At 39.9% G+C, this 16,166-nt stretch overlaps 2 protein-coding genes across 3 annotated transcripts in view; both read right to left on the minus strand.

Annotated features, from left to right (window-relative positions):
- Positions 1–2,389: 2,389 nt before the first annotated feature.
- Positions 2,390–10,120, minus strand: LOC144084002 (ribose-phosphate pyrophosphokinase 2). The gene is made up of 7 exons (XM_077612241.1): positions 9,830–10,120; positions 6,346–6,529; positions 5,944–6,042; positions 5,137–5,261; positions 4,129–4,302; positions 3,884–4,043; positions 2,390–2,977 (listed from the first exon to the last, which is right to left on the minus strand). The coding sequence occupies exons 1-7, from the start codon at positions 9,949–9,951 to the stop codon at positions 2,885–2,887; spliced, it is 957 nt and encodes a 318-aa protein (XP_077468367.1). The 5' UTR covers positions 9,952–10,120; the 3' UTR covers positions 2,390–2,884.
- Positions 10,121–13,294: 3,174 nt separating this feature from the next.
- Positions 13,295–16,166, minus strand: part of LOC144084028 (histone deacetylase 4-like) — a 55,370-nt gene continuing 52,498 nt past the window's right edge. For both annotated transcript variants that reach the window (XM_077612289.1, XM_077612280.1), the window contains one exon: positions 13,295–16,144. In XM_077612289.1, coding sequence (XP_077468415.1) covers positions 16,105–16,144 — 40 coding nt within the window. In that variant the 3' untranslated portion in view covers positions 13,295–16,104. The remainder of the gene's footprint in view (positions 16,145–16,166) is intronic.

The following is a 16,166-nucleotide window of genomic DNA, read 5'->3' on the forward strand; positions in this document are numbered from 1 at the left end:
TGATGTCTCTGACATCATCATCGTTGCGTCCGGCGCGGGCGCCCTCTGGTGGTGAGATTATAAAACTACCTTGAGGAGTGACCCACGACAAAGTATTGTTTTTGGTTAGGGTTTCAACCAGTGCTGGACCGTCAGGGACTGCAAGGCCTTCTCTGCTGGTGTAAAAAAATATCTGAATCACAGACTGATGTTTATTATATTTTTTCCATGAATACTTATCAAATAATTCCAGATTGTCTGTCAGCTTCCTTTCATTGCTTTTCACCTGGTTGCGCTGCTTGCAGGTGTGTGTTTTTATATTGAAGCATTTAACCAATCACATTTCAGCCATTATTTGTTGTCAAGGTCAGAAATCTACCTGGAGGCTTTCACAATCAGTTCTGCAGGCTCTCAGCATAAAATAAGCGTCGATAAAACTGTTGCTTTAACCAATCAGATTTCGAGTTGGCGACATCAACGCCTTCTCGCGGGCGTAGGGATACGTCATCGCTTTCGCAAACTACGATTGGCTAGTGATAGAGTGGACTAGTCAGTGCTGCCAAACTATCTGTAGCGAGCTGCACAAGCAAATATACGTATCCTAATAATATTTCAACTGTATGAGGTTATTATTGATGCTTTTTATGTGTCACATCTGTAGCTGCAGTAAAGGTTTTATAGCCATAAAATAGTTATTGAGGGTTAGATTGATTCAGATGTAGCACTACTGAAGGCTTAGTTGTGAAATGCACGGAGTACTATATTGTATTCTCACAAAACGCTGACATTTTCAACGTTTTGTGAGAATACAATTTACATGGTTATTTAAATACCTTCCCAATCTTAAAGGGCAACTAAACCGGTCCGTCTCCCTCCTTTAACACACTTGAATCAAATGATCGTGATGGCTCTCAATCAGTCTTCTGCAGGGATTGTTGGTGAGGTTGAGGCGCCCCCTGCTGGTAAGATGAGAATGGGAGATTTCCGGTAGTATTTTTAACAAGAGGTGTCAATTAGTGATTTCTCTTGTCATATCTCTTTTTGTGGCAATTCAGGAAAAACTGGGCAATCACCCATAAGAGAACAAACCACTTTAAGTGTATATATAGTAAGGCTTTTTTCTTTAAAAAATCGACATAGTATAGTAAGGCTAAGAAAGTTGGAGAATAAATCTGACTTCTGATTCTTCTCCTAGTTATTGATGTGGTCCAGTGGCAAAAATATTGGTTCAGAACTTGAGGTGGGAATCAGGAGTGAGTTCAATTCCACTCTTTGCAATTCACAAATTGTTTATTGAGGTAATGAAAAGGATAAATATAACTTCCAATCACTTCATTTCAGAAGTCACTGTGGTCCAGTTGCAAAGACAAACGGTCAGAACTTCTGGTGGACTTAAGTTCAAATCAGGAGTGAGTTCAATTCCACTCTTTGCAGTTCTCAAATTGTTTATTTAGGTAATGAAAAGGATAAATATAACTTCCAATCATGTATAGGCGGGCCGCCTCGTGGTGTAGTGGGTCAGTCACCTCCCTGCGACATGGGTGTCGAGGGTTCACGTCCCGGTGTCGCCAGTCAACAACTGTATGGTGTCGGCAGTCAGCCGAAGGCTGACTGTCGAACACCACCAGGAACCCCCCCCCCTCCCAACTGTCTTCCGGTCAGCCGAAGGCTGACCGGAAATATTGTTTTGCTGAAAAAAATGACTAAGTCTTTATTTGAATGAAAAAAGGATTACCCATTTACTGAACTACTAGTGTAGTGATTAGTCAAACGAGAGCGGGATTCGAACCCCATTTCCCACATGGCAGTCAGATCCACTAACTTGAGGTCTGTCTGACCCATTGTCTTTGCCACTGGACCACAGTGACTTCTGAAATGAGATGATTGGAAGTTATACTTATCATTTTCATTTACATTTAATAAAATGGAGAGAATATGTACAGTACTGTAGAGAGAGAGAGATTTATGTATTAGAAACTGGCCAAAAGAAGCGACCTAATGACGATTGCACAGTTTTCTTCTTTTTTTCATCAAAATTGGACTTGCGAACATTTTTGGACTTAAACGCAATTTGCGTTTAAGGAAAAGAAAGAAGTACTACTCCGAAAAAGGCGCGAAATACAAAATTGGACTTGCGAACATGTTTGGACTTAAACGCAATTTGCAGACATGTTCGTATGTACCGTTGTTCGTAAGTTGAATGTTCGTAAGTAGGGGAGCGTCTGTATTTTGTCAGAGCATGACTGTAAATAAAACCATTACTAAATTAAAACTAAAAAACTAACCTGTTTGACTGAGCACTTAAACGCTGCCTTCAAATGAAGCTTCCTATCTTCTTAATAACTATAATTTAAAAGCATTGATATGAAGAGTTCTCCAAACATGTTAATAAAAGAGTCGTCAAGAAACATTTTTGGAAAGCTATTTTCAAAGCTTTATTGTCAAAAGAAGCTGCTTGACTCCCATTACAAAAAAAAAAAAAATCAAATAAAAGAGCTCCTTTCTGGGTAAAAAAAAAAAATCCTGTGCGTCAGGGTTTGAATCATTTATCAATTAATAACAATAAAACTGTCTGGATCGACTTTGAATGTAACTCAAAATATTTAGCAAAAGCTGCTGGGAATATATAATGGGTAAATGTGCGCATTACCAAAAAGTTGGGATTTCTTTTTAAAGTGAAATACGGCTCGGGAGTGGAATGCTGCATTTAAAGTTTCTAGAGCAGGACACGACAGGTGCGTCATGAACCTTTTGGCCAGAGCTCTCTCAAAATCCCGGATAAAAATATTCAAAGTCATTCTGCGGGTACACCAAAAACCACCCGACACTTGGGAGCCTTTAACAAAGATGGCTCAGTCGAAGAGGACGGAGGGAGGGGCCAATGGAGCCCCTCCCCTGCTCGCCTTTACAAGGGGACGTGACTGAAGAGGTAGGACACGGATTCGCCGTTGTGGGTTCTCCTTATCGCCTCCGCGAGGATCATGGAGATGTCGATGACCTAGAAAATTGGGAAAGACCAATTGAACGAATTGTCGCATGATTATTATCGTGTAATCATACAAAAGTAACACTGAATTTCAGAGTGGCAAATTGGCCTAATGACAGTTGTTTGCCATTTGGGGGTTGCTGAAATGTACCGTTTGTCCCGCAAACTCCGGACAAATCACGGAATGCGTGTTTTAGATCAGCGTTTCCCAACCGGTGTGCCGTGAAATTATAAGACGTCATACATTGTAATAATCCAAGAGAGAGCTCACAATATTAAGAGATTAAAATTGAAATATGAAGTCATAGATTGTACTTTAACAAGATTCAAATGGTAATATTATTGAGATTGAAGTCATTTTGTTGCTTATTTTTATGTCAAGTAAACCGGAAAGCTCTTTGGTTTTCCGGGTTTCGACTTTTGCCGACACTATGTCTGCGTAACCACAAAACGTCTCTTGTAATGTTAGCTGGTTGAAGTAATATTGGGAGGGGGAAAAAAATGTAATATTACAGGATTTGTGATTTCCATGCTTTTACGAACGGAAGTGTTTTGGTTTCAGGGGCATCAACTTTTGGCGACGTAACGTCTCTGTGAGCACGTTACTTTTTGTGTATTATTGAGAGAAAAAAGTCAAAAATTAAAATAAGGTTCAAATAATTAATGCAACGGTATTTTTAACATCAGTCAAACTAAAAGCTGTTCGGGGTTGGATCGGTCTGAAAAAAGTAGATTCTGAAATATATATATTTGTAAAAGATTTTCAGGTAGTGGTGTGCCTTGATTTTTTCTATGCAAAAAGTGTGCTGCAGCTCAAAAATGGTTGGTAACACTGTTTTACATGATTGGGGTGAAAAAAAAGCTGCATTACTTTGTTTGCAAAACTCAACGGTCAGATAGGAATGTGTCGGTGTATACCTGGATTTTGGGGCACGCCTTCATCTTCTCTTCCTGAGGGATTGTGTTGGTCACCACCACCGCCTCGAACGGCGCATTGTTAATGCGCGAGATGGCTGGGCCGGAGAAAATGCCATGTGTGAGGATGGCGTACACTTTTACAGCACCGGCGTCAATCAACCTAAAGTGGGAGAGAGGGAGTGTCAAATTGTCCCAAAGGGAAACGGTAAGCCCAGAAAAAAAAGCCGCCCGGCTGCAATACGAACTTGTCGGCAGCATGGCAGATGGTACCGCAGGTGTCGGCCATGTCGTCCACCAAGATGGCCACGCGGTCTTTGACGTCTCCCACCAGTACCATGCGGTCCACTTCGTTGGCCTTCTTTCTCTCTTTGTGGATGAGGGCGAAGTCGACGTTCAGCCGATCCGCGATTGAGGTCACGCTGCCCGTGTCACATTTCAGTTCAATTGATTATTCGGAAAAGGATCAATTATGTCCGAAGGAACAATCTTATGTGGGGTGTCAAAATTACGACCCGAGGCAAAAACGGTCCACGTTTCGAACTTAGAACATTTTCAAATCGTCTCCCCACACTTAAATTTAATAGAAATGTTTAAAATGGCATGCATTTAGGTTGTTTTCAAGTGTGAACATCTCTTCTTTTTTCCTTCTTTTTACAGATTGCGGTTGTTTCACTTTTGAAGAGAGAGACAATTTTGCTCCTGCTCAGTTGGGGACTAGCCAGGAACCTACATTTGAGACTTTTTTGCCTGTTTTACTCAATAAATATGGATTAAAAAGTATAGTCTGGCTTCCATTTCAAGAGCTGGTAGCAGGAATAGGGCAAAATTTTAATAAACTAAGAAGAGATTTGGTTTGCTAGTCTTTATAGTTGTCTGAATAATTGTCTGTGTTCACATATATAGCCTATTTTTCTTTATTTGATTGTTATGATACAGTACAGTAATCCCTCGAATATCGCAGTTAATGTAAACCAGACATGGTCACCGCGATAAGCGAAATTTTCCAACAACGGATTTTCACATTTTTACGAACTTTAAAAAAATTAATAAAATATATTTTTTAGAAAATAGCGGGGGAAAAGTAGTTATGGTCTGTGAAGAAAATATAAATCATGCTCTAGTGTGCAATATTGTTTTTTTTGTATCATCCCTGAGCATTTTTTGGCTAAAGCAACTTATTGCGTTGCGACTTATACTCCCAAGAATACTGCAATTTGCAGCGGTTTCCATTCATTCAAAAGAATTTGTTTTACCGTTTTGCGCCCCCTGCGTCAGGAGACACAATGATGCAATTTTTCCACTCCGGTATGTTTTCCCTTATCCACTGCAGGACGGCTGGCTCTGCGTATAGATTGTCCACGGCGATGTCGAAAAAGCCCTTAAAGGACAAACATTATTGGCGTCATTTGATGCCTGCCAATTCCATGTAGAAAAAAAAATGTTCAGTTAGTACCAGGTGTCTAAGTGGCAGCCCGGGGGCCAAACCTGGCCCGCTGCATCATTTTTTGCGGTCCGAGAAAGTAAATCGTGAGTGCCGACTTTCTGATTTAGGATCAAATTCAAATGAAAATTATACGTGTATATTATATTTCCTGATTTTCCTCTTTTAAAATCAATAATTGCAATTTTTAATCCAATTTTTTTCTATTGTGTTTTTAGTTCAAAAAGCATTTTGTAAAATCGAAAAATCAATAAAAATATTTTCTGTTTTCCACTTTAATATTGAACATAATGAACAAAACAGTGTTTCCTTTTGAAATAAAAAACTAATGATTAAAAGACATTTTCCCTGACTTAGAAGAAAAAAAAGAAAAAGAAACATTGTTTTAGATCTATAAAAAACTGAATATTTAGGGCTTTCAATCCAGTTCTTTTAATCAGATTTAAATAATATATATATATATAAATATTATATCTAAAATTGTCCGGCCCACGTGAAATCAAGTTGACGTTAATGCGGCCCGCGAACCAACCCGAGTTGGACTCCCTTGAGTTAGTAGGAAACATATAAACTCCGCACTACAAGTGTAGGCGTAAAGACTAATAAATAAAACGCTCACCTGGATTTGTGAGGCGTGAAGATCCATGGTGATGATGTGGTCGGCGCCCGCAACAGACAACATATTTGCCACCAACTTGGCCGATATTGGTGCACGACTCTGGGACAAGCAAGCGAGAAAAATATAAAAATTAAATAATAAATATATGAGCCCTATTCATATTTGGACTGTTATTTTTTGGGTCATCCTGTAATTCTGAGATACCTTTTTAGTATACTTCTTGGACACAGTGGATTTCATCTGCATTCATCTAAACTAGAACTACGGGTTTTGTTGCCAAAGTACTCAGGTGGCAGAATCTAACACTTCTTCAGCTTTTTATAGTTATAAAGAGACCACTACATTTCTTTTGTTTCACCACACGGGAAAAAAAATATGAATATCGTTCAAATGTTCATTCACCTTATCTTTCTTGTCTTGTCGGGCGTAGGGGAAGCACGGGATGACGGCAGTGACGCGCGACGACGAGGCAATTTTGCAGGCGTTGATCATAATTAACAGCTCCATGAGGTTGTCGTTAATCTCGCCGCACCCACTCTGCACGATGTACACGTCCTCGCCGCGCACGCTTTCCCCAATCTCCACGCTGTAAGGGAGAAAATCGAAAAAAAATAAGTACAACAGAACTGTTAGTTTGAAGAATTAAGAATTAGATTAAAGTCCACCAATAGGGATTTTTTCCAAAATGGGCTGATATAATAGGATAATAATAATCGGACATAGGCCCTGTCGTCATTATCACAACACAAAAAGCCTACTTGTCATCACACGCAGAAACTGCGTGTGACGAAATTGATGGTGCTTCTCCATAAGCTACGTTTACTCGGCAAAAGACCTAAATAAGTGTAAGTTACGGACTTGTAATTTGGCATTCTGCTGTTGTGGATACAGGTCGCTTACCTCTCACTGTCTTTCACTTACCATACTTCAGTCAGCTAGTAGGAGGCAGATCACCACCCAAACATCTTTTCATATTACCGCAGAAGGGAATGTGTGTTATGTTACCGCGAGTTTAGATTTCTGATGGATGTGGGGAAAAAACTGTCCTTAAGCCTATTTGTCCGTGCTTTGTGGGACCTATAGCGTCTGCCAGAGGGCAGCAGCTGGAACAGATTGTGACCAGGGTGGTAAGGGTCCCCTATGATGTTCTTGGCTCTGCTGAGGTAACGAGGGCTGGCAATGTCTTCCAGTGAGGGCAGAGAGCAGCCGACAATCCTCTGGGCAGTGTTAATCACTTTCTGCATGGCCTTTTTGTCTGCCGCCGTGCTTCCAGCGTACCACACTGTGATGCCGTACGCCAGGATGCTCTCTACAGTGGTTCTATAGAAGGTTATCAGAAGATTGATGATGGTCAAGTCCACTGTTTGGGTGATGATCTTTATTAATTTTTCACTTTGTGGCCACTAAGTAGCAGTCAGGATTTTTTTTTAAACTTCAAATCTATTCATTCATCCATTTTTTTTCTCAACCGCTTTACCCTCACAAGGGTTGCAGGGGGTGCAATATGCATTTATATTCTGAGTGTTTGACTTGCCTTCCACAATCAACATGCTTAAAAAAACAAACCATCGGTCTCAAATACCTGCTTACAAATTACAACTTTATTAATCAAGTGAGAAAAAAAATGTAAAGCATTGGGCAAATTATGAATCGTCTACTAATTTCAACCAAACAAAACCACAAAACTAACCACCCTTTAAATTCTGTACGGCGACAATCAAAAGCTCCACATACAACAGGGCAAGCTAAAACTGGCAACCCACCCAGACCAGACTCAGTCCAAGCGCAGAACCCACCAAGACGTACAGAATCTTGAAGGCAGAAGAGATGGAAGGCAAGCACGTGCGTGAAAAATTCCTGTTTAGGACACTGGTGTCATTTCAACTTGGCCTCGGCCCCGTGATGGCTGACCCTGGTTGGCTTTCACGCTCACCCACTGAAATCTTGCATTTTCCAACAAATTTGCCTTCAAATTGTGGCTTTACACAATGCACAAGATGCATTTCACTTTGCAGCATGATCTTAAGGTGGTCCACTAATGTCACTTTATACCCGAGGAAAAACTAACTAAAGTCCAATCATGTTGTCATACCAAGCAACCGCTACTGTTACTCCAGTGTAGACCTTGACCGTCATAGGTCAGCTGGCAATGGCTTGCGTGGGAGCTGCGAGGAGAAGTGTAAACTTCTCACCTTCCTTCCGATGTATGGGGTGAGAAAAATGGTTGTTTTCCAATATTTGTCACCCAAACAACTACATTCTCAAGTTTCAAGCCTTGGAAACAGAAGATAATTGCATTTCTGACAGGAGGATTAAAGGATCAGTTCTGTGGAAACCAGCGATATCACTTTTCTCATACTACAAGTTCAAATACTTGATGATTCGCCTATTCCAAGAAGCAATTGATGTAATTTATGTAATGGACTAAACACATTTAAAAAAAAGTTATGCATCAACTCTGCAGTGGATTTGCCGCAGTTAACTTAAAATCTCTGCCGTCTGTCAAAATACTAAATGTGGTTGGAAACCAGTTTTTTGTGTCACAAACATATTTTTAAGTGGGCATGCAACAAAATCCTTTGTGTGTTTCTGACTTTGACGCGTCGAAATGACCACGACATTCCATATGGCGCAACTTTCCCTGGAAATTGGCTGAAATTGCGCAAATAGGTTGTGCACTTACCCAAGTAAGAAAAGCCAAGAGCATACTTTTCATTGATGTAATTAAGAAGTCAGGAAAAGACGTAACATCAAATCCATGTGATTCCACATGTCATGTGCTCTAAAATATAACATTTCCTACTCCAATGTGGACGTTTTAGTCGAGGTTTCACGGATGTACATTCAGGTCACACCAACATTGCTTCGGCATGATTTAATCAGTCTTTTCTCATGCCATAATTTAATTTTGTTTCCTTTGTAGGAGTCAAATCTAACATAGTTAACCCTTTAAAGAGCACTCACTCATTTAACTCATTGACACCATTAGACAACATATGCAAACATAGTGTTATTGGGGGACATAATTACAGTCCAACAGCATTGTATTTGGGAATATTAGTATTCTTAATGGTATTCACTTAATGTTTATTCATTTCCTCCATTTATCAAACTAAATATTTTGGCATGTATCACTCAAAATGTGATCTCCACGAATGTGGACGCCAGGATAATGATTTTTCTGTTTTTTTTTTTTATGACCGAAAATTGTCACCCTACAAAAAGGTATATATTAAATTATTAAATCCATTTAGACTCCATGCAAGCAATGAAAAATCAAAAATGATTTCCCGTCTATGGCAGTGAATAAGTTAACGGATTTAATGACCATTTCAGTTAGAATTGGAACTCTAGCCAATAAATAGATAACCAGGTGGCGCGCAAAGGAATATTTTGAAGCCTACAAAACAATGCAATCGGATTTCGGACTCGACGTGGTTATAAAGAAATAACCGGATTGTCGAATTAAAGGTTATTCCACAAAATAAGCATGAGGACGACCGTGTACTAGTAGTTCGCTGAACACGGCCAATTGGCCGTCCACACCAGAAAAGGGAAGGGGCTAGCTATCACAATTAGCACCCACACGCGAACTAACTCTATTATTATTTTTAGCAAAACAGTCTTTATTTGCATGCAACCTAACTATATAACTGTATTAATTCACAAGGGCGAATTTAGAGTAATATCCGTGTCCGATATTGGACGCACTAGCATTAGCTAGCTAGCTTGGCGTGTTTACATGATGCTAGCTCGTCACGTGTTGACACTGTAGTAAACTATTGTTAGCTTCAAGCTAAACATTGCCAAACAGAATAGCAAAGTCATGCATTTAAGCCGTTTCGATTGACTTTTAAGGTGTCGAGGAGATCGCTAAAATACTCGCCATGTCTCCTGGTTGCTGAACTTCTTGGTGATCACTTTGCCCAGTTCTAGTCCCAGGCGATCCGCGACTTTCTGGGACAGGTCGTGGTGAGAGCTCCCGCTGAAGAGGACGATGTTGGGCATGTCGCAAGAAGTGATGGGGGGGAAATAAGGACAAAGTAACAGCGGGTCACCCCTGAGAAATAATGGCGATGGTGGGATCTTTTGCTAATGTTGCATTGCAGTGTTGCAGCACCGAGGCTCGACGGTAGAAGAGAGAGGGGAGATATCGCATTTGGAGGTTTAGGGGGGGGGCTCGGATACTGGAAGGAAGTGGCCTCCTCTCATTGGACGCCAAGCGAGCTTCTCCATTACGTCATCAAGTTACATTTTCACGCCCAAACTCGTTAGAAATACCAGAGAAAAACTCAGAAAAGCTATATGCTATAAGATATGTCATACGAGCGGTAAAAATAAATGACTTTTTTGTTTTAAAAAAAGCATAAATTGCGTAAACATTGATGTCGTCAAATTGCCTGTTTACGGGAACCCTTAAAAATTGTTTTCAATGGCAATTTAAATAAACTAACAGAAAGAGTGGCCCGGCGGGTGAGTGGTTAGGTCCTGGGTTCAAATCCAGGTCGGTCCACCCGTGTGGAGTTTGAATGTTCTCCATGGGCCTGTGTGGGTTTTCTCTGGGTACTCCAGTTTCCTCTCACATTCCAAAGATATGTATGGTAGGCTGATTGGACACTCAAAATTGCCCCTAGGTATAAGTGCGAGTGTGAATGGTTGTTTGTCTCCTTGTGCCTTGTGATTGGCTGGCCACCAATTAAGGGTGTCCCCTGCCTCTGGCCTGAACTCAGCTGGGATAGGCTCCAGCACCCCCTGCAACCCTAGTGAGAATAAAGTGGTTCAGAAAATGAGATAAGAATAACTAACAAGAACAACAGCAACAAAGTTCTGTTTTATTTTGATGACTCCCAGGAAATGTTTAAATAACCTACAGACTGGCTTCAAAACAGACCAATCTCCCCTTCTAAAACAATAGATTTTAATATATATTTACATTTATACTTTTTCAAAAATAAACCAACCTGGTACAGATTTTGAATTTGGACGGTATGACAAAACCATCAAAGACAATTGTATGGGCAGTATAAATTGTTCTTGTTCTGCAACTGTCCAGTCATAATCACTCTTTAAATAATGTCCAAATCATTTATTCCTCACCCGGCCAAACCTACATCATCCTGTAATTATTTATTAACAACATTCACAATTTCTTGGAGCTGATCAGAAAAAAATGGGTGATTAAAAGTATCACTGAGGACAAAAATGAAAAATGTGCAGAGAAGACTGGTGGCTTGAAATAGGCAAGGTACACAATATCCATCCTCCTTTCTTTCTTCCTTCTTTTCTATCGCCATCGAAGCTAATGCTGAAAGTCAAGCCTGTCCTGTCGTATTTCTGGCATAGTCCATCTTGAAAATGGCTTTAAATCAACACAACAATATATTTGCTTGTGCAAATACATTTTGGTAGCTCTGGCTAATGACTAGCCAATCATAGTTGGTGAAAGCGATGGCGTATCCCTACGCCTGCGACAATGCATTGTGGTGTTGCCAACTCGAAATCTGATTGGTTAAAGCAACAGTCTTATCGACGCTTGTTTAAAGCGGCAGAGCCCGCAGAACTGATTGTGAAGGCCTTGAGGCAGATTTCTGACCCTGGCAACAAATAATGGCTGAAATGTGATTGGTTAAATGCTTCAATATGAAAACACTCGTCTGGAAGCAGTGCAACCAGGTGGAAAAGCAATGAAAGGAAGCTAACAGACAATTTGTAATTATTTAATAAGTATTGATGGACAAAATATAATATATCATTCAGATATTTCTTAGGCCAGCAGAGAAGGCCTTCAAGGCCCTGACGGCCCGGCACTGGTTAAATTAAATAGCGAAAAGTGACAGCAAATCCCAACATAAAAAGTAGAATTGAATCCTCAATCGTTTTAATTGATGTTTAGAAATTTATGTTAGACTTTTCTGCTTGTTTTTTTTTGTTCAAATTACAGATTCAAAATCCATTCTTTGATCCACGGGAAGCTATTGTAACGATTTTAGGACCAGTCCATTCTGGACTGTTGCAACTATGGAATTGATTTTTCTGTTGCAATTAGAGGTCGTCACCTGATAGCTGCGTGCTCCTTGCGTCTTAACACTTGTGATACCGGCTCTCATAATTTGATTTTCCACTCAAGGGATTGGTCAGCTGAGTTTTTATGCCCTTCATGCGCCACATCATCTCAGTCATGTGCCACGCAACGAATTGGCTGTATTTTTACCCGGATGAGAGTCGAGTGAAGGAAACCTTCTCTTGGACGAATGCGAATTTAAATGAATGCCAGTCAACGTAAAACACTATTGATGCAAAGTTGGATTGGGTAAACATGGACTTTGCCAGACAGATAACTTTTGTTTTGCTTAACAAAAGCCGCAGGCTTTTAGAGTTATCTGATGGAAAAATAGAATTTCTAAGATCAGAATGTCACTTTTTTTCCAATATCATTCAGCCCTACTGCGTTAGTCACATTCCCAACTCACGCAGGGTAGATTAGACGATTGTGTCAGACTCCGGTTGGTTCGCAGGCCGCTTTAATGTCAACTTGATTTCACGTGGGCCGGACCATTTTAGATATAATATTTAGATTATATTTTTTTTATAAATGGATTAAAAGAACTGGATTAAAAGCCCTGAATACTCCGTTTTTTATTGATCTAAAACAATGTTTATTTTAGCTTTTTTTAAATATATTTTTAGATTTTACAAAATGATTTTTGAACTAAAAACATAGAAAAAATGGATTAAAAAATGACAATTATTGATTTAAAAGGGGAAAAATCAGGAAATGTAATATACATCTATACTCTTCATTTTAATTTGATCCTAAAACAGAAAGTCGATACTCATGATTTTCTTTCCCGGGCCACATTAAATGATGCGGAGGGCCAGATTTGGCCCCCGGGCCGCCACTTTGACACATGTGAATTAGAACAAATAAACTTGATTTCACGTGGGCTGGACCATTTTAGATATAATATTTAGATTTTTTATTTTTATAAATTGATTAAAAGAACTGGATTAAAGGGCCAGAATATTCAGTTTTTATAGATCTAAAACAATGTTTATTTTAACTTTTTTTTAATATTTTTAGATTTTACAAAATGATTTTTGAACTAAAAACACAGAAAAAATAAATAAAAAATTACAATTATTGATTTAAAAGGGGGAAAATCAAGAAATTTAGTATACATCTATACTCTTCATTTTATTTTAATCCTAAAACAGAAAGTCAACACTCATGATTTACTTTCCCGGGCCACACAAAATGATGCGACGGGCCAGATTTGGCCCCCGGGCCACCACTTTGACACACCCTTTAAGAGAAAGCATAAAATCAATTGCAAACACCCAAAGACACTGGTATTTTTCAGAAATATATTTTATAGATGTCAGAGATGAAACGTCCAAAGCGTAGGTCCCCAAGAAATTTGTTTTCAGGACATGGACAGCAAACAAAAAATAACTTCTTTCCCATTTACATGTAAACCAAGAATTGCTCTTGAGCCACAGTGGTTATTTGTAGGACTGGCCGAGGTGGGTGTGACAATCAAATGACCTCCTCCAAACCGTTTCCCCTCATTAAAAGCGCAGCATTACTACTTCAGCGTCAACAGTGCCTGTTTAAACATCTTTGAAAGAGGAACATTCTTTGGGACAGTCTTTCATGAACGTAGCAGTCCATCTATATCCATTAATAAGTGCTGAATTCGCTGGTCAGAAACAAGAAGAACCATAATGGAGTCATTGGGACAAAGTCTTTTTCAATATTTGCACATCGGATAGGAAGAAAAAGTGTCCCCCGCACTTGGGACATCGCCAAACCTTTTTATTTTATTCTTCCTCTGTTGTGCAAATACATTTTTCTGTTACATAGACAAGCAAGCATGCTGACTCACTAACCATGCAAAAAGTTCAAAGTTGGTGCAAGCATGGGACAAAGACTTAAAGCGGTCATAAACGTGGTTACGAAAACAAGATCTGACATGATTCGTATTATTTTCTAATTCAAATGAATGAATAAAATGGAATGTTTTTGTTAGATTAAAAAAAAAATAATTAAAAAGTCACATTTTACACATTTATAAAATGACTTCAATAAGTGGGATGGTCGTCACTTGATGTCTGTGGACAGATGAAGATAAATTACAGAAAGATGTGGGGGCAAAACAATAGAAAAAAACATGGATGACTTATTGGCACCAGATATAAATATTTGAAATACGAAGTAGTGTAAGTCGCACCACTTGGTAAAATAAAATTAAAAATTAAAAAAAAAAAAAAGGTCTTCCTCTAGGGACACAGGTAGTGACAATAATTGTCTTGCAATATATTGATTATCGCACTTTGATGCCTACTCACGACGACGGACAACAACAAGTTAAATTGCGGCGAAGAAAAGTAAGGTTGGATCCTTTCTGCCTTTTGACTTAAGAAAAAAGAAAGAAAAAAGAGGAACACAAAACAGCTCGCTACATAAAATGGCCTCTGGACCTGCTTGCGGCAAGATCGCAGGCACGTCACCAAGGTAAGTAAGTGCATGTCCTGCAACGTGCACGAGAGAAAAGACCATCACTTAGGCAACAAAGTGATTTGACGCAATGAGGAAAAGTCGGAAAAGTCCAAAGCGTTGCCCCGTGCGACAACGACGACGTTGCATCCAAACAGTGCGGTCGACGAGTAGCTAAATATGCTGCTTCTTGTTTTGCGTTGTCTTTTTTTTTTACGTCCGTGGAGTGACGCCATACTTTGTCCCGTTCACAATATCGTAGCTGTCATTAGAGTACATTTAGAAATGTTCCATATACAAATCTTCTATAAACAGTACATTATAAATACACAATCGATGAAAAACGCATTGGCCTGAAGAGCCGTCCGTACAAAGAAAGAAAATTGCTCCTTACCTTTTCATAAATACAAAAACAACAAATTCGGCGAGGCTATTTTTGTCAACTATGCAAAAAAACAAAAACAAAAAATAGATTAAAAAAACAAATCTATGAATGGACCGTGTTAGAAATAAAACACTAAAGAAGAAAGTGGTAGAAATGCGTGAAAAAAAATCAAACCTTTCGATATGAAGAGGCCGTGGCGCCCCGTAAAATATATTCAATTTTATATACAGTACAAGACTGGAGTTTTACATTGAACTAGGTAGTTGCCAGATCAGCACAAATTCATGGGAAGGCTTTTTTTCCCCTTCCTCAGGTGTGGTAAAATAATTGTGATAGATACACTTTCATGCTTTGGCTTTCTTTGCTTCAACATTCCAAAATGGGGCAAAAATGTCCAGCCTTTCCTCTCATGCTTGCTCGATAAAGCCTTCTTTTAAAGGGTAGCTACATAAGAGTAAAAGCATTTTTGTGACGGGATTTGCACTTCCATTTGCTGAACCTGGCAACCACCTTTTTTTTTTTTTACAGGGTACGTCATTTCCCTCAGAAAAATAGATCCGTCCAAAAAAGGTAAAATAACTCTTTAAGAGGCAGATGCCACGTTCCAAGTAAACATGCTGAAAGATTGTTTGCTGTATGTTCTGAATTTTTTCTCGTCCCTCCCTGGCGCTGATCTCCGAGAAGGAAATCTTAAGGCAAACTTTTCCTGAACAATCGTGAAATCCGGCGGACCCTCACCAAGGCACTCCTTTCAGAACCTCTGATGAAAACAAGTGTTTGTAAGACCGAAGGTCCACAGTGAATGCGTGTCGGGAATTCATTTTTTCCCCGTTTCGGAGCGGGGAAAACAGGTCAAGAAAAGGGGAAAATCCCGAGCTGGGATTGGCAGACGGGATATCCTCTGTCCCCGGTGTTCGTACAGCAACCGTTTCACCTGTCGTCGATAAGACCCCAATTCCGCCCACCCCCTCGAAACGCATCCGCAGCTTTGGTCACTGGCCACCGTCGTCGGGGTTTCGAAAACCCGAAGGTGGCAGAAAAACATCTCCAAACGAGCGCCGTGTAGCAACTCTTGTGTTTTTGTTTTTGTTTTTTTCTCGTCCAAACCTCTCTCCTGATTGGCTCCCTGCCCATAGGCTGAGCCCACCCCCTGTCCCCCCGCCAAGGAAGATGTCGGGGGGGGCTAAATGACGGGATCGGTCGAGGCTCCTCGCTGCTCAAAGGTGTCCTCCGTAGAGGTGTATGGTAACAGCGTAACACTGTCGTCTATCACCCCCGGTTACAGTGGTTCCTCCTCTTCCATTGGTTCCTCCTCTGGCCTGATGAGGAAAACAATTTAGC

This window comes from Stigmatopora argus, chromosome 1 (genome assembly GCF_051989625.1).
Source record: "Stigmatopora argus isolate UIUO_Sarg chromosome 1, RoL_Sarg_1.0, whole genome shotgun sequence".
Classification (NCBI taxonomy): domain Eukaryota; kingdom Metazoa; phylum Chordata; class Actinopteri; order Syngnathiformes; family Syngnathidae; genus Stigmatopora; species Stigmatopora argus.